Below are 25,598 nucleotides of genomic sequence, written 5' to 3' on the forward strand. Positions count from 1 at the left end.
ATATGGGGTGATCCGGTTGTTCTAACTCTTACCACTCTCTACTACATGCATGTAAGAGAATTATGCAACACTGCCACGTAATATTTGGCCCTCTGGGAGAAAAGCTTCTCAAAAAGGGTTTCATAGTGTATTTGACAGTAGAAACAGGGGTCATGTTTGTTTCATAGTACCTAGTCCATAAACCCTGACCACAATCCCTGCCCTAGCCACTCTTCCCAAATGCTTCCTGTCCAACAACGTCATTACGTCACTCCACATCCGAACCTAGATCCAGTCGCAGCCATTTTACTCAGTGAAATAAACTTCAGTCTCACAGCTAGACGAAAAAGATAATATATGTAAGAGAGTTTCACGGATCTTTATGCACATTTCATTGTGAACCAGGGTTCGGACAGATTTGACTTTCAAGTTTCCACAATTCGGTAAGACTACAAAGCCGGGGCGGCGCTGTCTTGTTTTTAGCATGTTAGTCCGTGTTAGCTAAGCCGAGCTAACTAGCCAAAATGTAAGGAGGTTGTTGATGCGTTCCCGAGATGAGCAGACAGGGTCTGCAGACTGGGCTGGGTAGGACAGCAAGGCTTAGACGACGAGTATTTGATTGTAATTTATGTATTTTAGTCCTAGAAAAGATGACTACGGAAGTGCCTTGTCATTTTTTTAATGATTCTATAACTCACTCACCTGTCAGATTTGAAGTAACTAGTCAACGTTAGCTTATCCCACACCCACCCCTCCTCCACTGCGATAACATTAGCTGTGGTGGAGCCGGCTGCCATGTCACTCAGTAATACTTCTCTGTCTTTGTAGTATTAAGCTTTGTTATTTGTGAGTGTGGTGTTTGTGTGCGGTTCCACCTATTTATTCTTTAGCCCGTATACTGTCTGACTGCTAAGAGATGACATTCACTATCACTGTGAGTTGGCAGTCCTGGTACTTAAGTAACATAACCACGCATGCTGTGTAATTAGGCCCCTTTCACTTAAGCAAACTCGATGATTTTTATCTTATTGGTTTCCAGTCGATTGAAACGAGGAAAATTAGGTATCGTTGCAGCAATTCCAGACAGGTCGTGGTCTGAGGGATACCAGACAGGATGTGGTGATTTCAGAGGCGGCCCTATCCAGTCACAGTCTGTCGCTGAACAGTGTGAATTGCCAGTGTTGACTTAAACATCGTGCATATGGTTGGAATGCAAAATAATCCCAAGGCTTTGAGCCATGCATCCCTTTGTGTTTTACCAATGTCAACCTTCCAATGCAGTATCAGTTTACAGTAAGCCTGTGAGCTCGGATCACTTTAGAATAGGATTTTCATGTCTCTCTTTGTGGCAGGTTAAAAGAAGTTGAAGATATCACAAAACAGGACATATAGTGCATGAATTTGGCACTGTCTCAGTAGCTCAGTGAGTTACTGTAGCGAGTCTCTGCCATCTCACTCATCTTTCTCTCAGAATCACTTTCTCTGTTGTTTTTTTTTTTAGCGCATCTTCAGTGACAGCCATAATTCTTGGCTGTTTGACAGATGTTCTCCCTGGTTCACATATGCAGTAAAGATAGTGGGAGATGCTATGAATTTGTTTTTCAGATGTGATGAATCGATTTCTTCTGTGGCTGCAAAACATTTTCTACCAGCCTTCAGAAGCTCCTGCTGGTAAAACTGGATCAATGAAACACTTCTAGGACTGACTGAAAGACTCACTATAAACAGGCTTACTCTTTCATGATGAACGCGCAAATATAAGATAACCACGTCCATGTCCTTTTTCAGACATTATTTAAAAAAAAAAAGTCCTAATTGGGTGAGTACAATATCCCTTCATTCATTTGGCTTAAGCAAGCTGCATGCTGCAGTTGTGTCCAGTCCACAGATGTAGCATGTGCCTCTAAAAAATTGAAAAGTGGTTTTTCAATGGCTCTTGGTTGATATTGGTTCATTGGTCTGTGGAAACCCTGATCCAACCACTTCTTTCATGGCTTTTTCTAGTAACCAACATATATATACACAGTACATGTCCTGTACAGTGGCAACATGTTTGGTGTCTCTACAGCAGTCCTCCTGTGTACAGCTGCATAGCTCTCACTACAAGTGTACGCATTTCAGACAATACACTCACCTGCAGAGGATATTGTGTCAGGAGTAGAGCTACCTCTCTTACAATGGTGGAGAAAAGCCAGATTTTTATAGTGATTGGTCTTCATCCACAAATGTAGAATGTGGTAATACTGGACTGCTTTCCCCTTGCAGTGATTGTGCCAAATCAGACTCAGACTGAGCTGCATGACTTCTTAGTATTGACATGCTATAGTTATTTACCCACAGAAAACCTGCACACATGCGTGCCGCCCTGGGTGTGTTTTTCAGATTTGAATTCATGTCTTGGAAACTACTTTACATGACAAGCCTACAGTACTTAACACTTCAGCGCAGGCAGCAGTCTACAACTTGTGTCATTTCACATTAAGGCTGTTGAAGTTTGGCTAGGTATGGACTATTGGTCTTTTTTCCCCCTTTTGCTTGACCAGTCTATTTGTTCTGTTTTTAGAGGATCTTTTCAGCAAAAGTCAACAAGGGCAACCAGGAAGGAAACGACGTGTGTCTCTGGGAACAGAGCAGGACGCTGATTCCTGCGAGTGAGCCACAGTGACATCATTTCTCTCTTATCTCGGGATAAAAGCTGGCTTTTACTTTGGACAAGAAGCGGTCCCAAAAAACCGCAAACTTAGGTGTTTGTGTGCTTGTATGCGTTTTCTGTTTGTGTTTGATGGCTTACAGTGCATGATAATAGCAACATTAGCAATCACCAAAGTATTTATAATAATGTATGTCTCTCAGAATGCATTTTCTTAGTTTTTCGTCAGTAGGATTTTTCTAAGATGGTTCTCAGCCATCCAGGGCATCATATATCTAGGTTTTGGGTTTTTTTTTATTACTGTTGGTGCAGTATCAGTGTTTCGTGGCGTTTGTCAGTGGTTAATGTTCTTAATAGAAACCAGACCTCTTTAACTGTTTGTGGATTTCAGTTATCTCATGCTGTCAGTTGAGTGAATATGTGTGTATGTGAATACCTCTGGGTACTTTATCACTAGAAGTCCTCACAGCCAGGCCTATGTGTAGTAATGCTGACCCATGACCCCATCTTGTCAGTAGGCAGACCCTGGGAAGTGGTGACTTCTCTGAATGGCTGCAAAGCTATTCAGCTTGTTTTGCTGAAAACATGATTGGAAATATTTTGTTCGTCTGTATGTACAGTTTTAAATTTGACACACAATAACTAACTCGCATAACGACAGACACTCCCAGTAAAACATTATTGCATGTGCATTGCATGTGAGAGACAAAAGAACAGCTTCAGGGGGGCAGTCACACCCAGATACCATCATAATACAGCAGAAATGTGGACTCAAATGATAACCCAGTTGAACTGTGATCTTGTAGTGCTGTGCATATAATAATACAGATTAAATGTGGAGTCAGTGTTTTAAGTTAATCAGAAAGTCCACAGTTAATGGTATAGTGTTGCATTGAGCAAATATAGAGAAATAGCTTCAGACCACCACCATCCTCTGTGTAAAATATCTCAGGTTGGTCCTGTTGGGAGGATGTATTTATAGCTCTTCCAGTGAGAGCATGGGGCTCCTGCGTTTGACAGTCTGTTGAGTGTCTAGTGGGGTTCTTGTACTTTCAAGGCTTTGTTTTTGGTAGTGTTGTTAAAGTTTTGGGCAGCATGGTGGAGTAGTGTTTAGCGCTGTCGCCTCACAGCAGAAAGGCTACGGGCTCAATCCTCAGTCAAGCCTGTGACTTTCTGTGTGGAGTTTGCATGTTCTCCCCTGTGTCTGCGTGGGTTCTCTACATGTACTTTTGGCTTCCTCTCACAGTCTAAAGACATGCAATGTTGATCGTACCCCCGCCCAATGTCAGCTGGGATTGGCTCCAGCCCCACCCCCTGCGACCCTTTTCACAGTAATGGATGGTTGTTAGTTTTTTCAGCAGTGATGGCTTTCTTCATCACTTTTTTTCTTCAACATCGTTTGTCTTAATGACATGTTGAGCCGACCAAATGACAGGTTGTTACTTGGCAACTCATTTAGCAACAAACAAGGCTGTGTGCCAACAGGGATGGGATGGGTACATTTGTTAATATGGCTGTTATTACTCAGTACATTCTTGACGATTGGCATAAGTGTGGGCTTCTGCTTTGACCCTACCTGTGCCTTGTTTAAAATGTCTAATACCACCCAGTGGCAGAAAAATACATCACTTGTGAGCTTTTTACTGGGTTGACTGATCATTTATTGGTTTAAACCTGTGTGCAGAAGAAAGACTGTATTGCTGCGCCTCAACATGAATAGCCAGTGCCCCTTCATTTCTGAGCCCCCGTTTGACTCTAGCGTGTTTACTTGTGTTTCTTTGTATAGTATGAGTTCACTACCCTTTGAGGAAGCACATGGAATTTGTTCCCCCCGCCATTAAAAGACCAATCGAGGGCAGATCTGGATCTGCTTTTTGATGTAGTTTATCCCACAGCGCCTCGTCAGCCATGACAGTTGTTTGTTTCTTCCTCTCTCTTTCACAGCCCTCTTCCTCTCTCACTGGTTCACCCACCATCATTCCTCATTTTCACTTTGTCCCCAATATATAGACATACACAGCATGTGGTGCTCAGTCTGCTGTAATGCCTCAGTCTCCCATCAAATCTGCACACTGACAGATGTTGGTTTTGCTTTTTTACCTTTTCAGCTAATACACACTTTTTTAATGTTAGTATGCGAGTTATTTTTTTTATTTTTATTTTCATGCCTAAACTGTGCAAGAACTCAGCATTCATCCCTCTAAGACTTGTATTCCCAGAGGAATCAATGCATTGCAAGTGAAAATGTTTTGTAATGGCTTCAGAAAATCATAGCCACAAACCGCTCCTGTTGAAACTAAGGCATCTTTGTGTAAATGAAGAATTAATGACTGAAATCTTTTAAAAGCTGTAAATTAGCAAAGAATTAAAAAGTCATTGCAATTTTGAACAGTTTTTATGATGCTGTAACATTATACAATCTGGCTAATATCAGGCATACTGTATAGCATGAGAGTGCCAGTAAATTGATACATGAGTATATGCTTTGTATACTAAGTACATGTCCTGAGAGCATCTGAGTGTGTGGTCGATGATTCTTATTCTGAGTGCATCTCCCTCAGACAGCAGTGTGAGCCTTTATAGTCATCAGTACCAAGAGTATCTATTGTTTCAACATCTAGGATCCACTTCCATTGTCACAGAGACCATTGCAAGTTTTCCAAGCAACCAGTGAATATCTGTTTTCAGACCTTGTTGCATCCTTGAGAGTGGGCTTGTTTTTTTTTTCTCAAGCATCTTTACATGATACTCACCTATTTTATTCTGTTCTTATTTCTTCTCTCAAGCATCTTTACATGATAGTCACCTATTTTATTCTGTTCTTATTTCTAAACACAGCTTTTCAAGCATCATCACTATCTGGTGCTGTCTGAGCTGTGTGTGTGTGTGTGTGCGTGTGTACCTGTTTTCACAGTATTATTTTTTGATGCACTTTAAACTTAAAAGCATAGTATCTCATTAGCATCAGGTAGTTGTTTCTCTCCAGTTTTTTACCTTTAAAAATGTACCCCTCTTTGTTGGATTATTTTTCAGTGCCTGCTCTAAAATAGCAGAGCATCTTTCACTTTATTTTTACTTGGTAGAATTGTTCAGTGGTAGTAATTCAGTGGTGGTTATTTGTTTGGGATAAACAGAGACATCATAGCAGTGAGAGCTGGATATTTCTAATGTCACCAAAAATAAAAGAAATACCTCCTGGCGCAGCACTTCTTGTTGTTTTATAGTGATGCATTTATGATTTGTAATGTTTGCTTGTTTCTTTCTCCTCCCAGGTTTGACTCCATGGCTTAGTGTGACTGTGTACAGCAACCAGCACAGACTTCTCTCTCCTCCATCCCTGCTGTCCTCTGCTACTACTGGTAGGAATGCACTCAGAATGACTGTTTTTCATTGATTCATTAACAGTATGGTTTGCCTTCCCATAGATGTAGTAGCCTCTCATCCATGTATGGCATGGCACACACAATTTGATCTAGGAGATTGCTATTCACTCTTTGAAGCCCCTTTCAGATATGCATCCCAAGCCAGGAATTTGCCAGCTATTTCATGTCTAGGTGATGTCTGAACAAAGCACTGAGTCACTTAGCCAGAAAAGTTGTTAGGGGAAATTTTACCTGGCCAGACCAGTTACATTCTAACTGGCTACATGTCTGCCCATAAGGGCACGTTCAAGATGAGACAGCGCTACAGCATAATGCACAACATTTTCTCTGATTCACTGTATTGTTTGTCTCACTAACACCGCTGCCTCGCTTCATTCACTCCTTAGCATTCTGAGGTAAAGCAGAAAGGCTGCAAATTGATCCGATATGGACATCAGAGAACTGTCCTTCCTCTGCATGGAGGATGAACAATTACTAGCAAGAATAAAAAGTAACCTGTGTTGCTTTTTATCTGCCTCATGTGATGGTGGATATCACATGAGCGTTGTGGCTGTACCTGGCTAGGTCCTGAACAAAGCGTTGCCAGAAACGTCACACAGTGCCAAAAAGCAACTGCTACACAGCTACATGTAGCCTGAAAATTCACAACCACATGTCTGCAAGGGGCTTAATATATTTGTATTTCTTTTTTATATATAATTTCTCCTCTGTATTTGTGCAGTTTTTTGTAAACCTGTCATTATTTGATTCCAGTCAAAATGTGGAGCGCATATACCAACATCATTTAGCAAAAGATACTGTATTAGTTCTGCATTAGGGGCCATATGCTTAAATGGGAATTAGTCCAGTCATAATAATTCATATTCCATCTCTTTGTTATGGTGCATTCACACACATGGATGCAAAGTAGCAGAATCCGTATGTGTGAACCCACCATTGGAGAAAGTGAGGGGATGAAAAATGATTGTGAAGCAAAGAGTGAAATCAAGGAACTAGCTGGCTCATGTTGAATTTCATTGCCACACAACCTCCTTCTCTCACTGAAAGCCAACCTGAGAGAAACAAATAGCACCTGACCATGGTCAATACATTTAGAGTCCTTGGTAAAACGGTTTTGATGTAGCCTAGAAAATTCACGTATCATAAAGCCTCACAGAACAGGATGCATTGTTTGATTGTAAACTGTAGGAAGTGCTTACATGCTACAAGTCAAATGAATGAACATTCTGTTAGTGGAGATCTGTTACTGAAGTTCAGTCACAGAAAACCACTGAGGCTAAACATCAAGGCCTCAATTATGTCTGAAACATGACGTTTTTTGCCCCTTGATCATCATTAAGGGGCCAGAAAATGTCTGTGGGTGAGGAGCCAAGTTTAGAGCAGCGGGTGAATTTTTACAGCGGTGGCCAGATTCGACATGGCAGCCGTTCAGATTTCCAGTAAATGCTAAATGAACTGAAACCGAATACCATGTTAATACTTGAGTTAAATGCACACTCCCAAAATGTCACATGCACAGCAGATAACAGATACTATTGTTTACTTCACAGCACAAAGTCTTAGAAAGTAAGGTACAGTGAGGAACGGAAGTATTTGAACACCCTGCGATTTTGCAAGTTCTCCCACTTGGAAATCATGGAGGGGTCTGGAATTCATATTGTAGGTTCATTCCCACTCTGAGAGACAGAATGGATCATCCAGATGGTCTTTGGCAAACTTCAGACGGGCCTGGACATGTGATGACTTGAGCAGGGGGAACCTTCTGTGCAATGCATGATTTGAAACCATGACGGCGTAGTGTTCTACTGACAGTGACCTTTGAAACTGTGGTCCCAGCTCTCTTCATGTCATTGACCAGCTCCTCCCTATCGTTCTGGGCTGATTCCTCACCTTTCTTATCATCAGTGATACCCCACGAGGTGAGATCTTGCATGGCGCCCCAGTCCGAGGGAGACTGACAGTCGTCTTTAGCCTCTTCCATTTTCTAACAATTGCTCCAACAGTTGATCTGTTTTCACCAAGCTGCTTGGCAATTGCCCCGTAGCCCTTTCCAGCCTTGTGGAGGTCCACAATTTTGTCTCTGGTGTCTTTTGACAGCTCTTTGGTCTTGCCCATGGTAGTAGTTGGCGTCTGACTGACTGTGGGGTGGACAGGTGTCTTTAAAGAGCTCAGACAGGTGCTACTAATTTAGATTAATGAGTGGAGTAGAGGTGGACGTTTTCAAGGCACAGTAACAGGTCTTTGACAGCCAGAATTCTTGCTGTTTCTCAGGTGTTCAAATACTTATGTCCAGCAGTGCAGGACAAATAAATTCTTTAAAAATCATACAATGTGATTTCCTGAATTTTTTTTTTAATTCTGTCTCTCAGAGTGGGAATGAATCTACAATGTGAATTTCAGACCCCTCCATGATTTCTAAGTGGGAGAACTTGCAAAATCGCAGGGTGTTCAAATACTTCTGTTCCTCACTGTATCTAATGTGAATGTTGAAATAACCAGAAAATCATATTCACAATTGATTAATTGTGCTCATGTTATTTATTAGGTCCTGCAATAGATTTAGGTAAATATAACCTGGGAAAAGCCTACTAGTCATATATAGCAGAACATGCTATATATGATGAGGAGGTTTACATTTCCTAATGGAAAATTAGACATCAGAACATGTTTTAATATGATCAGCAGAGGCTGCATTTTTATATTCATATTAGTATTTTTCAGTTAGTGCAGTGCCATTAGGTTGCTTTTTTAATGAAATGCCTCACCGAGCTCATTTTCATGTGATTGCTTAACTTTTTACTACATATATTTCTTTTTAGGTATATTTATGACAAGTCTTGAAGCTTTATTTATTTATTTGTGACCCGTGTTAATGGTCTGGCTAGGGATTTTTTTGTTTGTTTGTTTAAGAACATTTATTATTAGTATTTTATTTAAAATTAATTAATGTATTAAAAACAAGTGAAATTATGATGGAAAAAAGGGGCACAAATCCATATTTTAACACTCCCAATTATGTTACCCTATTCTAAACTGCTGTGATTGGGACACAAAGGATGCATGTGAAAATATGGTGCAAATCAGTTTTGGTGCAGCTCAATAAAGCTGAAAATGTCTGCTGAAAAGTCTCAGCATTACATACACATGCTGTGTATGTGTTTGACTAAACTTTTCATTTTTATTAAGTTATGATCATATAAAACCTTTAGTGGTGGGAAAAAGCAGAACAGGAGATGGTGAAGCAATGGCCTTACAATTTCTTGTGTTTGGATGGTATTACTGAGCATCAGCATTCCGTAACCAGAATGGGCAATGTTCAGATGTGCTGAAGCAAAATGTGGTCGATTACATCCCATAGACTCCCTGGATCATCTATTGCCATTGGTACTTTAAGGACCTACAGGGAGAGATAATGGCAGCCATTTGAACATAGGGGTTCACAGCCAAAAGCTACACATCACTATGGTCGGTATAAAGTGCTTATGTCCTGAAATAGATAGATGTGGGTACTGCTGGAGAGCGGTAAATATCATACATGTTCAGACTGTGCAGTCTGTCATCTGCTGGCTAAGACACACTTAGGAGGCCATGGATACTAAAGTGTTTGTTTTCCTCCCCTGAAATGTTTCCGTTCCTTTGGTTTGAAACCACCACAGCAATGTCATGTTCCAGATTATGAAGCCTGTGTGAACAGAGAGGACATTCATGCACAAACTGGCGCTGTTTCTCATGAGCAGCAGTTTGAAGTGATTAGTCAGTGTAATGGCCAACCCAGCTCATTTAATGAATAAGTTGGGCTTCCAGACGGTTGACGTGAACTGCCACTCTTAGCATTTCAGCAGTTGGGTGAAGTAGTCATACCAACAGGACGCTGGTGTTTCTGAAGAGCCCACAGAATATCCCTCTTAAGTTGTACAGCAAGAGAAGTAGAGCAGTCTTATGTTTTTCTTCCAACTCCTTGTTCCCTCTTCTTGCTTTGTATCCACACAGGTAGCAGCGAGACATAACAAAGGGACAGCGACCCATAACCCCGTTGCTTGCCTGGGACCCCCCCAATTCCCCTCCTGAGGCAGGATGGAACCACAGGCTTCCCAGGGGCAGCTAGGAGCAGAAGGGGATTGTGGGATGTTGGGTCTGCTGGTGCCTAGTCCCCAGAGCGAGGCGGTGACCCATGAGATGGAGGAGCTGTCGCTGCAGCCCACACAGAGTCTGCCTCCACTCAATGAACGCAAAAATGGTGAGTCCATGCTGCTCTACAGGCCTGACATGAAATACCTGGACAGAAGGCTCATTAATGAGGATGGAAAGTCACCTCTGTCTGCCAAAAAATATGTCCTGTTATGGGTGTAACGATTCTGATCAGAAACTGGAAACCGAGATAAGGTACAAAAACCATGACTCCCTCCCAAAACCCTAACCTGCACCTACTGCTGCCTTTGAGCTCTCATTACATTATTAATTTCACAAAACTCATTTTTCATTTCATAAATAACACGTGCATCACCCCAAAAACAAAACAAAAAAACCAGAGATCTGAACCAAACTGGATTTGCGGGGTCGTTACACCCCTGCTGCTCCTGTGGAGTGGTCCTTGGATGTTGGGCGACTCTTCTGACTAAATTCCTTCTGCCCAGTCAGAAATCTTGCGAGGAGCTCTTCATATGGCCAGTTGATGGTGGAGTGATACTTCTTCCACCTTACGATTTCTATCATTTCTAGCTATGTTGCGTTATTGATTACTCATACTATTGACCTGTCTTAATTTCATGTACTGGAATTATGTTTAATAAACAAATGTTGATGTGTTGAAAACATATTTCCCCCACTATATGTAATAACAACATGATCTTTGTCTTTGTTGCATCTCCTCTAACATGGCAACCCAGTTTAGTGTTAAATGCTTATTATTGCACATACTCCCTGAATCAAGTAATATGTTCAAAATGAACCATAAAAGTCAGTCCTCAACTCCTGAAACTTGAAACGGCTTTTTGTTTTCAGTGCACAAATGAAATTCTCCCGATGGTACTGACCAGTCTGCTTGCTGGGTTGTCATCACCATCACAATATTGGTTTTGTTTTGGCAGGCGCATGGGACTGACTATAAGACCCTGATGGATGGCTACGCCATTACTCAGCTTTAGGAGCGGGTTAGATATGCTCTTGTTTGCCAGTTCCTAATCATGGCTTACATGGCTTAGGGAGATCAGCTTAATTCAGTCACCACGATATTTATCACCAGGCCCTGAAAATCTTTGTCTGATACAGTCAACAAATGCAGGGTGTGTAGCCAGAGCAGTCTCAGACTGGATCAAACACAGAGAGTGAAGTAAAACATCCTTACAGTGGAGAATCTCAGTGGAATGTCAGCAGTAGTAGCGCCCACTCATCATTTTTGTCATTTCCCCTCCAGTGAGAGCACACACCTAATACTTTGCACCCTGTGAGCCTTCCCCAGTGCATTGCCAATCACAGAGTTCCTTCTCTCATCTGGGTTTTAACCTGCAGGTGTAGGTGTTAATCTGTCAGCCATCATGACAGGTCTGAGTGTCTACGACCATTTTAGTTATGTGGGGCACAAGGCAGCAGCTCAGAAAGTCTGGAGGGAGAAGAGGAGCAGTGCTCTGTCAAGACTCAGGCCAGAGTTTGTTGTGACATGGAACAAGAGCCTGGCCATAAGAGGCAGCCTCTAAAATGAAATCACAAAGGTTATTGACAGTTTGCCAAGGATGCAAGGCTAGAAACAAAAGATAGCATAAGATGATTGACTGCGGTGCTTGGAAATGTGAATTAATAATTCTTTGGGTTGTTGAACCAGTTTTACATGCACAGTACCTCTAGATGGCATTATTGGCAGCACATGAAACAAACACACACACACGCTTTTGTTCAAGCCTCGGTTTCCTCCATGGACTCGCCAAGCATGTGGCCTGGTATTACTTATGTTGTGGGAATGTAAATCTGTTTACACAGTCAAATTGTGGGGATTTCAGAGCGATGACTTGGTTTTAGGTTAGGATAGTGAGGATGTGAGAGAAAGTGGGGATATTTTGGCCGGTCCTCACTTTCCAAAACACCTTTTTGAGGGTTAAGACTTGGTTTTAGTGTTCAGGTTAGAATTAGGCATTTAGTTCTGATGGTTAATGTTGGGGTCAGTGGCTAGGGAGTGTATTATGTCAATGAATGTCCTCACAATGAAGTATAAATTGTGTGTGTGTGCGCATGTGCTTAAAAAACAAAAAAATGGAATCGGCATGCACCCTTGTGGGTTATGAACCACTCTTCTTCTGACTGGGAGACAACAGTGCTGACCACTGCACCATTATACACTGTAATGCTCCTCTTTCTAAGTCTCAGTAGCCTATATAACAGGGGATACATCCCTTGTTAAAGCATATTTCAGACGGGTCTGGATAAAGTCATGTTACCACCACATATCTGCAGTTATTTTACAGTGACAGTGTGATAATTTTGGAATAGTCTTACTAACCTAAAAAAAAGTAGAACCTAAATGTGCATGTGAGCATGTGGATTTAAACCCCTAATCGTCCGACTGTGTGTCTGTACAAATGAACAGTTTGGTCATGTCATTCCCATCTCCCCTCAGCCTGCTGAGGTCGCAGGTCAACATGTGAGTGTCAGGCTGAGCAGTATTTCCTGGAGGTGTTCAGGACAATGCCACAGACTGGAAGTCCATATGAATCACCTTGAACAAACATGTCCCCATTGCATACCTTCTCCAGCTGTTTACTGAGTCCACTGGGGTCAGAGTTGCTCATCTGTTTCAGGGATGCATAACCCCTACTCACCTAACTAACAAAAGTTCTCTGTTAGTGTATAAACAGGAGCCAATCTGTCTTGCATTTCTCTAAGTTGGAGCAATTGTACTTTCATCATGTTATGGTCACAGTTTTTTCACGCAAAGTATGTAAAGATTTATGACATCTATATGTACCAAGTCACCAAGTAAGTGTCTTACTCAGGGACATATGGGTACAGTCAACTTACGCATACCACCTCAGCATATCTGTGACAGTAATGAAAGTTCAAAGTTGTTGAGGCCAGATGTTTCCTGACTGACCAAGAGATTGTATTTCCCTAAGTTTAGACACTTCTCTTCCTGTGAATGGAGAAGTGTCTGTTCTCATGGTCAGTGTTCATTATGTACATAGCTACATGTTTTACTTAATGTATTGTAACTCTTTTGTCTGTTGTAAGCCTAGTCGTAAAATCACATCCAATTGATAAAAAGTACTTGATGCCACAAGCTCGCCCTTTTAGCTTTAAGATGCCGTCATTGGTGCCCTTAATCATTGCATATTTACATGTCAGTGCTGAGTCAGATACTTAACTGTTCCTCCGTAGTTACAAGGAACCAGTGTAGTAGCCCTCTGTCTGACTGTGCTTGGATCATATACAGCTAGAAAGTAACTAATCCCCAACTGTATGAGTGAAAGAGGGAAGTCTGAGTAGAGGGGGAGGCAGGGGTTGCAGCCTTGAAACAAAAAATAAGTTGGGGAGGGACAGAAAAATTCTTAGAAGTGTTGATCATGTTTCACTAGAGTTGAGACATTATGACTATAAGCAGCATATCTTGGGCTTTAGTGAAAATGCTGTCAAGTTGCAGCTAAATAGCTTAAATCACATAGTTGGGACTGTTTTATAGACTGGGACCATAGGACGATGGAGGTGGAGGCACTCTGCAAGTGCTGCAATAGGTTCAGAGCGAGGGCGGGTGAGCACACCTCTTCTGTCTGTTATTGTGATGGGATTGCTCAAGTAGGTTAATGTTGCTGCCGGCTGAGTTGTGGAGGTGTCGAGCGTTAAGAGAACATCAGTTATGGGAGGCACCGGTTTGAGAATCGCATCAATACCCACCATGTTAATACATGGTAGTAAAGAGGTGGAATAAATGAAATCGTATGTATATTGTATTTTGGTGGCGGATGTTTGTTTTTGCCTCTTGTGATCACTTTGTACCATTTTTAGTTTTGAGTAGCAGTTGTGCAAACCTTAAAGCAGCATGCTTGTGAGCTCATAATACCAGCCTGGGATATTTCATACCCTGGTGCAATGTTGGGCTTAGAGGAGGAAAAAATATGAAGCGCCATCCTGCCAACCAAACCCCTTCAGCAGCTACTGGGGACTGAAGTTGGACTCGATTGCTCTCAGAACTTTGGACTTGAGTTAGACTTTTGCTGGCTTTTAATGTCAGTATATGAATAGCTGGTGTCATTTCATTATCATGACTGTTATTATTTCTTTAAGTCAGCCTAATGACTAGAGAGTAGGATATGAGTTAGGCAATGGGGGTGGGTAGAGGTCAGTATACGGTTACTTCCTCAGTTTCACATCGTCATCCCATTTTCTTTTTGTGTACTAACTCATCTATTTCTTCTTCTTCCTGCCTCCCTCTTGTTCTTCTGCTCATGGTTTTCCTCTGTCATTTCTACTTAACATTACAGACCAAATGCTTTATTTTTTTGTTTATAAGATTGTGTTTGTCTTTTCCCTTCAGTGCTGCAGTTGAGGCTTCAGCAAAGGCGAACCAGAGAGCAGCTGGCGGACCAGGGCATCATGCCACGTGAGTATCGGCACCATCAGTCATCCGTCACTCACCGAAATGTGCATGTGGTGCAAGTGGGTGAATGATATCAAACTAGGAGCCTGGTTCCTACTGACAGCTGTAATAATGAACATGTTTGCTCAATTTTTTTTTTTTTATTTGGATCACATCATTGGTCAGAATTGTGCTTAGACTCGTGCATTGATGAAAATGCTATTTTGCAGCTCTCAAGAGCCCAGCCGCTTTCCATGGGCAGATCCGCAGCTTGGAGAGAGCCAGGGTAAGACACTATGCTGGGAAATAAAGCATTACATCTGAACTTGAGAAGCACAGAAAATGCACTGGACTGTGCTCAGTGGACATGAACAAACTGACAATTTACTGATTGATCTGTGTTCATTTTTGTCTTTAGACTGAGAATTTCCTGAAGCACAAGATCCGTAGTCGTCCAGAGAGAGCGGAGCTGGTCAGGATGCATATCCTGCAAGGTACTGTTGATTGTCTAGTTAGCACTACATACGCCCATTGTTTTATGTGGTGTTTCCTTGTCCACTGTTAATATATTGGGATAGAAGGACTGGCCTAATAGAATAAGGCATTTCCTTCTGTATTTATTTAGCTGTGCTAGCACGAACACAGCTACCACTTTAGAACATTTAATACTGAAGGAAGCCTTTTAAAATGTTACTCATTTGCACTATCACAGGATTTAAATAGGCACTTGATATGATGCAGACAAACATTTTAGCTGAAATCTTTTAGCTGACATTACCGTATCAAGACATCTTGATTTGTATGATCTGTACTGTAGTATTGCTGCGTTTCCACTGTCAGAACCTAACGAGCGGTATTCTCCACACTTCTCTTAACCATCACCAAGCATAGCCTCCAGGGTTGATGCAGATCATCCTGTTTTGTTTTTCCACTGTATTTTCTCTCTGTAGGTCTCTGTTTAGAGCAGGGGCTGCACCTCTCACACACACACAGTCAACTGTGTGTTTACGCACTGTGCTTGTAATGCTAATGCTTGAGGTATGAAGACGCAGACATTTAACCATTCACTGATGACTGCTCTGCACGCCAACCCCCCATCCCACCCCCGCTTTTCTGGTACATTATTTTTAGTACTGCCTCCTGAGGGGTGCCAAAATTTAGGTCCCAGAACACACCTCCAAAGCGGGCGCACCGTAGTGGAAACGAGCACAGAACCTGTTACTCAGCGTCATATGCTTCAGTAGGTTCTTAAGATGGAAAACCCTATACATGTGTCATCTTATTTGTCTCATCTCTCAGAAACTGGAGCAGAGCCCTCCCTACAGGCCACCCAGATGAAGCTCAAGAGGGCCCGGCTGGCCGACAACCTGAACGAGAAGATTGCCCAGAGGCCCGGCCCAATGGAGCTGGTGGAGAAGAACATCCTGCCAGTGGATTCCAGCCTTAAACAGGCCATCATTGGTGAGATGCAGGGGAAAAAAGCACGAGATTAACAGTTGACAAAGTTAACTAACAGTTATGGATAAACTGTTTGAAATGGTTAATTAAATAGATTATATAAATGGTAGCTTCTTTCACTGCAAAATGAAGAGGAGCTTGACCAAACCAACTAGTTCAACTCTATGAAAAATTGACAACAATATACTGGTGGTGGTGACGAAGGGGTTGTCTGGCAGGGCTGTGGGGGGTACGTCTGGAAAACAAACAACTGGGAGCTACTGTCTTAGACAGTTCTTTTAATGCATTTCTGCCTTAATGGAGATTGTCAGAAACTATCTTTGTTTGTACAACCATAATAAAGGGAACTGGAGAGAAAGAAATGCAGTGAGTGGATATACAGGCTTTACCTCTTTGTGTGTATTCGTTTGTCTGTCAGTGGGCCAGGTGAATTATCACAGGGTGTTGGATGAAGACAGTGGTGATGCCCTGTCCCCAGAGCAGCCAGCCAGCCAGGAGTCTCAGTGTTCTGTCCCCTCACCAGGAGAGAACAGACTGCCAGAGACGCCCTCTCTTGCCCTGGCACTCCCACCACTCCCCAGTACTATGCTGCAGGTCAGATGGAGAATAAGTGCCAGTGTGTATGCCTGCCCAGCATTCCCTCAGTGTTTATTCTAACTTTATAAAATTGATACTGGACTTTACAGTATTTGTGAGAAGTTAGTGTTTGTGTTGCAGATCAGAATGTGTTTTTAAATCTGTATTCAGGCCCTCCCTGTTGCTACACAAGCAACAACAGACTTTGTGAAAGTGATCTCTACCATTGAGCCTCCTGTCAGTTGTCCAGAGACGTCTCCTGCTCAGCCAGTACCTCCTGCTGCTCCTTCAAAACCAGGCCCAACACTGGTGAAAGTAGGGGGCACTCTTTTCCACATCTAAATGAAATACCACTATTTTTATGTGACTGCTGATGAACAAACCATATGTTAAGAATTGTTCACACTTCCTCCCACAATAGCAAAGCCAGCAGAAGGTGCCTGCAGAGAAGAGTCGCAGTAAGAAGGGCAAAGAGTCAAAGCCCAGGGTGAAGAAGCTCAAGTACCACCAGTATGTTCCCCCAGATCAGAAGCAGGAGGCCAGTGAAGCACCCATGGATTCTTCCTATGCCCGACTACTGCAGCAGCAGCAGCTGTTCCTCCAGCTACAGATCCTCAGCCAGCAACAGCAGCACTACAACTACCAGGCTATATTACCAGCACCACTCAAGTATGTATATAAAACATTACTGCTACAACCCATGACTCCCACTTCCCACATAAGAAAAAATAATTGTATCGTGTTATTTATATACACACTTTTTTAGCCTTAGCTTAGCTTTTCTTTTATCCGCTCGGGCTCGTCTCCATAACTCTATCTGCAAGCAAGCCAAATATTGTTTTTAACAACCCAGAGGACCATTAGCTAGTTTTCCAATAACAGCTACCATGTCTAATCATATTATTAACTAACAGGATATTATGTCACTAGCTGCTGTTTTTCATGAATGCCCCCTCAGTGGTGGCCTGGCAGATGTGCTGTGGTTTGGTTAACTGGCTTTGTGAGGTGCAGGGCACAGGATGGATGTTAAACTGGGAACAGACTTCCTCTCTTTGTTTCCTCTGTTTCTCTCTTCCCAGTTATCTCTGCAATAAATATTTTGTCCACCTCCCCTCTCTTCCACCTCTTCTTCCTCCGTTTCTGTTTCTCATTGATGTGATACAGAAGTAGTGTAAACCATTTCCTCCAGTAACAATGACCTCATTTTTGTGTCCGATTCTCTCCGTAGACCTGTGGCAGAGGGTCAGAGCAGCACTGCCAGTAGCCTGCCGACCTCCATCGTGGTATCACTGCCCACTGCGCCTCCCCCTCCCCCTCCAGCTGCGGCTCGACCAAACAACTCGCTGTCACACCGCAAGCCAGGAGTCTTGCCTGCCAACCTGGAGGAGATGAAGGTATTTGAAAACCCGCTTGTACAAGCAAGCTCTTCACCCTTGCAGCTTGGAACAGCATGCCCCAGCAGTTGTAATAATTATAGAGTGAAGGGGGAATGAGCCTTCTGGCTTCATAAGCCTGCACAGCTGATAAATCCAAACAGTATCTAGATATTACAGAGCCAGTACAAGAATGTGTTTATAGAAATCTGAGAACCCTATATAAGATTTTACAAGGTTTTGTCTTTAGGAAGTTTGTTCAGTTTTATCAGTGTTTTTGTTGTTTGACTTGCATTCAAAATATTTTTTTTTAAAATGTAGTTTTTAAAAGTATGTTTTTAACAGATTGTGCACAATATGTTAATCAGTTAGCCCCGACCTAGCCCCTAGTTTCCGGTCTATATGCTGCAAGCTGTCTACTAGCTGTAACTACATATTTAACAAACAGAAACATGTAATTCTCAGCAAACAAGCATGTTTTTCCAAACATATGAAACTGTTCTCTTTTAAAATGTTCTGTTTCTTTCTCTAGCATGAATCTAAAAGGCTGACCTGATCATACTTATATCTTTGTAGGTGGCTGAGTTAAAACTGGAGCTAAAGCTGCGTGGCCTCCCTGTGTCAGGAACAAAGACTGATCTGATAGAAAGACTTAAGCCTTTCCAAGACAGCCCCAGCACCTCTGCTCCTACCACCATCCCTCCTTCCACTACAACCCTCTCCTCCCTTCCCATGGAAGTCACCACTACTACTACTGCCACCTCTGCCATAGTAATCCCAGTCCAGCAGGTGGCTCCAGAGAACATGAGCTCCACTCCTCCAGTTTCACCCATTCCCACTGATTCCTCCAGCCTCCAGCAGGATGTGGGCATGTGTGAGGCTCTTTCTGAAGCTCAGATGGTGAGCTCTGGCTCAGCATCTCTCCCATCTTTTCAAGTCCCAGAGGAAAAGGACAGGAGGCTCCATGAGAAGGAACGGCAGATAGAAGAGTTGATGAGGAAGCTGGAGCAGGAGCAGAGATTAGTGGAAGAGCTGAAGATGCAGCTAGAGGTAGAGAAGAGAGGCCAGGGTGGTGGCACTGCTGACTCTTCCTCTGTATCTCCCAAACTCACATCTATACCTTCCATGAATCCTGTTCCTACTGTCCTGAACTCAAATGTAGTAAAAATGGAGGGTACAGTCCTGTCAAACTGTTCATCCACTACCATCCCTAACTCCGTGCAGGGCCCCCGGGCCTTCACAAGCCCCCTGCCAGCTGTGGTGAAGTTAGAGGATGTGACCATTTCTTCTGGAAAGCCGCTCCAGCTCCAGACCCAAACCCAAACTCAGCTCATCACCCAGATCCAGCCCCAAGCCCAGCCCCAAGTAACCACCAGCCCGCAGCTACTCCCCCAGTCACAGAGAAGTCCCAAACTCCAGACCCAGCCCCAGTCCCAACCTGTAGCTCCCAGCCTGCAGCAGTTCTTCATCAGCCACCCAGGTGGAGTCTCCCAGATGCTGGCTCAGCCTCAGACCCTGCTAACCACAGCTGGCCAGGCAGGAACTCAGATCCTCCTCCCAGTCTCCCTACCTAACAAAACTACTGCAATCCAGCTTCCAAGCCCCTCTGTCAGTCTGCAGGTAAGATTTCAAAAAGGTAGAGTCGCACCTTAGTTTTAACGATGGCAGGATGGTGTTTGACAGCTGGATGTGTAGTTGTCTTGTGAGACCAAACACTTGACGCTTTTCCCTCATGTCAGCCTGTTCTTCAGGCCACGGTCTCTAATCCCGGCCTGGTCCGGGCCTCCATTCCTCAGCTGCAGAGCACTAAGATGGAGATGGCACCCAGCCAGCAGTTAGCTAAGCAAAACCCATTACTACAGGTGAGTCAGAGGGGGGTAAATCTGATATCTCTGTCTTCTTTTTGCTGTGATGATGTCAAGACCTTGATAAATGATATAATGACAGCAGACTCTGTTGTCTCGACAGACTCTACCTATGTGCAATAATACCCCCAGTTTGGACAACCAGACTAGAACTGAGATGAACCCCCCATGTTTCCTGAGAAGCTCCCCAGACAACAGGGTCTCTCCACGGACTTCCCCTAGTCACCGCATCTCCAACGGACCCCTTAATAAGGTATCAGAGTTGTTACTGCTGGTCAGGTTCAGTCTGTGTAACTCGGTGGATACGTTTTGAGAGGATTTACTGTTTTATTTGAACTTTTCTCACCCTGCAGTGGTTGTCACACAGGTCAGTTCTTATTTCTTCTGCTCTCTCTCTCTCTCTCTCTCTCTCTCTCTCTCTCTCTCATTCTCCCAGTCTCCCTCACCCCAGCCAACCTTTATCCTCCAGCCTACTATTACTCAACCTCTCAAGACAAGAGAGCCTCCTGGCTATGAGGAGGCAGTCAAACAGAGCCGCACCCTGCACGTCAACAACGCTTCACAGGTTAGATGCGCCAGACACACCAGACACACAGGCTCCACTACACAAAACTCAAACCGTGCCGTACATTTTCCCAACAGATTTCAGCCTCTGTATCCTTCAGAATACAGAAGGCACAAAAATAGATTTAAATTTTTCAGCCTTGAGAAATTGCTTCAGTTTTTGTTGCCACCCTCAACTCTGTTAACTTCACTATCTTTCCAGGTTCCCACGGCAACTAGCCAGCAAATGGACGACTTGTTTGACATTCTCATAAAGAGCGGAGGTCAGTTGGTGCACAGCACAGCCCTGAATGTTCTGTATAGTATGAGCTATGGAAATGCTGAAGAAGCAGCTGCAACCTTTCACAGTGGACCAATATTCTTTTTGGAACCAAGTGTAGGAAGCAGTGTTTTCAGTTGACCTCTTATGTAAACAGAGCTGGACTGACTATAGCTCATGACAGCCTTTTAGATACAGTATTTGTGTTGCCAGTATAACTGAGGCTCCTCCTCAACCACAGCAACATGTAGTCCAGCGATTTGCCAGGGGAGTGTGTGGAAAAATGTGGACTAACTCTACTGATTTGAACAAAGAGAAATTAAGATTTGATTAAAAAAATATGATACCGTGATACAGTGATAACACCTGACCACCATGTATTGCAACTAGGAGTGTGTGAAGAGTAGTTTCCAAGCGAGCAGAGAGGTCTACACAGTAAATGAGGAAATGGTGAACTAAAAGTAATGAAAGAGATTAAAGTATTAAATAGTATTTAAGGCAGTTTAATTGTACTTTATGGTAATTGTAGTTTTCTTGCCCCATTGTGATCCAGCGCTCATTGTCAGGACCAGTCTAAAGAGGAATCTGTTGGTTGAGCTTCAATACCAGTCCATGTTTTTATTCTTCTCCTTTTTACCCCTCCTCCAGAAATCGCACCATTTATCCAGCAGGGCCCCCCAGCGCCTCTCAATAAGACCCTCCCTGTCACAGCCAATATCACCACCCTGCCAGTCAGCACCGCCCTCTCCAGGCCACCTCCACAGATCCAGGTGGCCCCTCTGCCCACCTTTAGCCCTGTCATCGACCCCAGCCTGCTCAGCCTCTCCTCCCTGGCCACAGATAATCAGCTGGAGGCCTTTCTGGAGGGGACGCTGGCTGGAACACCGCCAACATCAGACCTGCGCACACCGGGCCTGATGGAGGACCTGCAGGCCCAGCTGATGGATCAGCAGCCCTACTCGCCCATGGACACATCAGACCTGTCTTTCTGTGATTCCTCCTCACCTCCATCCTCACTCAACATGGGCCTGTCTGACCCGGCTTTGGACAATATGGAGTGGCTGGACCTCACCATGCCGCCAGGTCCCGCTGGGGCACTCACGCCACTGGGGATGCCAGCAGACTTCCTGGATACACATGACCTGCTGCATTGGGACTGACGGAGCAGTGCCGGATGAGATGCTGAGCCAGAAGCAAGCGATAGACGGATGAAGAGAAGACGACGAGTCACTATGAGGCCGAGTTTCAACATTTTACATTAGGAAGCAGAAGATGGAGCAGTCGTGGCACTTCTGTCTTTATCAGTCTTTAACAGTCCATCCATACCATCTGTAATATTCCTCCCATTCCACAGTAGGAGCCGCTGTACAGGCAGCGCACTGATTCATATACGCAGGAGTTTGCACAGCCGAACAGCCAGAATGACATCATCACCGAGCTGACTGCGGTCGCCCATAGTGTTAGTGAGAAAGGGTTTTTAAACGGTGTCGGATGTCGTGTTTTTAATGATGATTTACAGAGAAAATGTGATGGCGCCAAAGGAAGACGACTAGCGCGGCCGTTTTGTAAATGCCGTTAAAACCACACTAATACAACTTGAATTTCAGTCTCGGAGCCCGAGTACCATTGATGGCTGAGGTAGCCGTTTCTACTGCGGGTTTGGCTGGCTGGCTATCAGAGAATACTGGCTGTTTTGCACAGTAGCTCATTATATGAAAGGGTCCCTGAATACTTCTGGAGGTGGTCTGATATGAAGGCCTTTGCTCTACTGAAGCACCCTGTGCCATATCAGGTTATAAAAGTCTGGATTGCAACACAATAACTGTGTCACTCTAAATGACAGTACACAGACGACCATCAAATATGGTTTTAATTAAAAGACAGAAAGGAGAATAGATTCACAGCAAAGTTGCACATGAGGCTCGGCCTGGGATGACTTTACAATGTCGGCACAGTCTCGGATACTGTAATCGCCACTACCGCCTCACCTGGGAAAACTTCAACTAATCCAGTCAGCCAAGTGCTTTGAGAAGTCCCCCCTCAGCCTGTGCGAGGTGCTGGACAGTCGCACTCAACTGTTCCCTTCATGATTTGAAGCCAGATGTGCTCAGTGAGTCAGTGAGCCATATGTTTAAAGCGATTCCTAGATGAGAGGAGGGCAAGCCTTTGTTCACACTGGTCCAGTCTACTACATACTGTAAATTCTGTGTTTGCTGACTGATCTGATATGTTGTATCAGCTGTGACTGTTATCTCCCGGCTTACCGCAACCCCTCCAGTCACACCGATTAAACTGACGATGAACCTCCACCTATGTGAGAGCTATGCACTAAAGAATCGGAGAGACTGGATAACGCACCCTGTTCACCTCAGAACAAGGAAATGTGAGCTCTGCATATCCAACGTGGATCGTTCATATGAAGTAATCAATATAATTGCAGCACAATGATGAAGTGGCCAAATGCTCCAGAGACACTGCAGCTGTTGTCCAAGTCTCTTATTTTGAATGTACTTTTGAAAAGATCAAAAAATAGGATTTTACTTAAAACATTGGCAGCTTTTTTTCTTCTTCTAGTAAACTGATGTGAAACGGTGGAAGGGGAACAAATATCGGTCTGAGATGTGCAGGCACACCGACGTAGGTGTGAACCGGGGCGTTTGCCGCAAGTTGTATCAAGGGGTAAAGATGTCCATGGAGAAGATGAGCTTTATGTCGGTATCCCTGCACTCTGTGTATGTGTGTGTTTCAGGGTTGGAAATGGCTGCATCACTAGCTGATCAGAACTGCCTGTAGGCCACGAGTTCATCTACTAGCCTACTTATCAAGTAACCAGTCATCATTTGGAGGAATCGGTTTTCTAAAGTAATATCTGGCCGGTGAGGTCGTCTGACTTGTGACGCATCAGCGGCTGTGGACAAAGTGACTTTTGTGACCGCATGGGTATGTGAGAAGAAAGCGAGCTGCTTTGTGCATGTGGATTTGTCCTCCTGTCTTTTGCATGTATACGTATGTCTCTGTGTGCATGATTGTATTCATGTTTAATCTCATGCCGTTCCTTGCGCTTTCACAGCTCTGATGTCTGGAAACATTTTGTAATATCTTTAAAAGCCAGTTATTTGCTGTCCAATTGACATAACTTTACTCTTCTGATGGCTTCTGATGACTGTTTCTGAGGTGTGATGTCAGTGAAGAGGGCTTAGTTCCTTTTAAAGCCGTGATAAATTCTTTATTTTTTACTGGACTGCAGTCGCTGTTTCCTGTCAGACCTTAATGTTGAGTTACTGCTCTAGAATGTCATTGTATTTTTTTTGGAGGATTGATACATTATTAATTTTGTGGTACTTTGAAATAAGTGCTTTTTTTTATAAAACATTTTTCTAGAATCAATCATGTTTCTTGAAATTACATATATAATGGAACCACTTTATTGTGTTATTTCATCCATGGCACTAGAAGCGTTTTCCTCTCTTCTGTTTTGGCACGACGGCACATTTTCCTTAGCAGCTGTCGGCGCTTCAGGGTTATCGGTAAATGAGGCTATTTTTTTTTTTTTTTTCCTGGTATTCTCTGTCTGTGTAATGCTGACCTGCTGTGCACATCAGCAGTAATGTGGAGATCTGAGCAAAATGACCGAGAGCCCTTTATGTCAACTGCCTTGTTGATGAAGCATGACGTTCTCACTGCTGCAGTTACACATTTATCATCACATCAGACCAAGACACTTGACCACCTGAAACAGTTATAGCAAGTACTGCACAGACCTGCTCCTGGGCTTTCTTTGTTGCTTTCACCTACCAACAGAAATGCTAAACAGCCAGTTTAAATCCCAGAGCTGGCCTCAGATCAGTGCACTTTTAGTTCCCAGTTGTATCGGATGCTCAGACCCTGCTATACCAGCTTGCGGGTCTAGTTATATATACTTTTTTGTATTGCTGCAAATGTTAAATCCTACATCGTCACTAGTTGATTTGCCTATCCTAGAAGAGATAAGTTAATATTGTTTTTTTTTCTGTCTTCATATTTTGTTGCCAAAATGGCAGTGGAACATATTGTCACAATTTTTACTTTTCTCACATTTTTTGTATTTATTTTTCTTTTTGAAAAGTTGATCATGTCCGTGCTTGTATAAAACCTGTAAAAGGTTTCATGTGTATATTTTTGGTTTGCAGAGTTGTTGTTGTTTTTTTTTAACATCGGTTATACACAGACCTCTCAGCTGCGGTAAATCCACATGATTTACACTCAACGTGACACCACTTACCATCGGTAGTTGTAGCTGACTGGCCAGACAGGGACGGCTAAAAGCACTAATGGCTGCTCTCCCTTGATGTACTATACTGTATGTCAGATCCTGCCTTGTAATCTTTGTAAAGTAAGAGCCTTTACTACACACAGTAGTAATAGAACAGTTTCTAAGTTCAAAAGCACTTCATATCTCTGTACTTATGTGGAGTATTGTTTGAATAATCCTCTTTTGTTAGAGGTTTGCGGAAGCAGCCTGAAGAACCCCCTAAGGTTCTTTTAGTGTTCCCATCAGCTACGTTCATAGTAGGAGCTGTTGGCTTAGGCTCACATACCAACTTCAGCTCTCCTGCTCCTAGTTGGCTTCATTCACCTGCACTGTTTATTGTGCATTTTTCAGCTGAGGACTCGATACAGGATGGCTGGTAAAATTAGTGCAAAGATTCTCCACCCGCACCGGTTAATTTACATTTGTCATTGTAGTAGTCTCCTCTCTGTCTCCGCCATGCCTCTTGTTTGGAATGCCATGTTTTGCACACGGTGTACATATTTATATAGATGTAATGCATATTTTTATACATGTGTAACATCCATGGGCTATTTTGTAAATACTGAAAAAGATGTACATAAGTACTGTATGCCTTTGTGTCAATAAAATTTGGTGTACTGTGAACACCTTTGCACAAGTT

The 25,598-nt window shown here is 43.3% G+C and overlaps 1 protein-coding gene across 3 annotated transcripts; it reads left to right on the top strand.

Moving 5' to 3' along the window:
* The first annotated feature begins 259 nt into the window (after positions 1-259).
* On the top strand, positions 260-25,595 carry mrtfba (myocardin related transcription factor Ba). 3 transcript variants are annotated; one of them, XM_020620360.1, is made up of 18 exons: positions 260-422; positions 2,543-2,630; positions 5,902-5,988; positions 10,003-10,249; positions 14,531-14,596; positions 14,803-14,858; positions 14,991-15,066; positions 15,872-16,033; positions 16,449-16,624; positions 16,778-16,921; positions 17,028-17,275; positions 17,835-18,000; positions 18,556-19,599; positions 19,719-19,841; positions 19,948-20,097; positions 20,281-20,409; positions 20,611-20,671; positions 21,316-25,595. In XM_020620360.1, exons 4-18 carry the CDS (start codon positions 10,087-10,089, stop codon positions 21,825-21,827), a joined length of 3,276 nt encoding a protein of 1,091 aa, XP_020476016.1. In that variant the 5' UTR covers positions 260-422; positions 2,543-2,630; positions 5,902-5,988; positions 10,003-10,086; the 3' UTR covers positions 21,828-25,595. The 3 variants fall into 3 exon arrangements, with proteins under 3 accessions (XP_020476016.1, XP_020476014.1, XP_020476015.1); XM_020620358.1 differs by lacking the exon at positions 2,543-2,630; XM_020620359.1 differs by lacking the exon at positions 2,543-2,630 and having other exon boundaries at positions 10,007-10,249.
* The last annotated feature ends 3 nt before the right edge of the window (positions 25,596-25,598 follow it).

Source organism: Monopterus albus, unplaced genomic scaffold, assembly GCF_001952655.1.
Source record: "Monopterus albus unplaced genomic scaffold, M_albus_1.0 scaffold236.1, whole genome shotgun sequence".
Classification (NCBI taxonomy): Eukaryota; Metazoa; Chordata; class Actinopteri; order Synbranchiformes; family Synbranchidae; genus Monopterus; species Monopterus albus.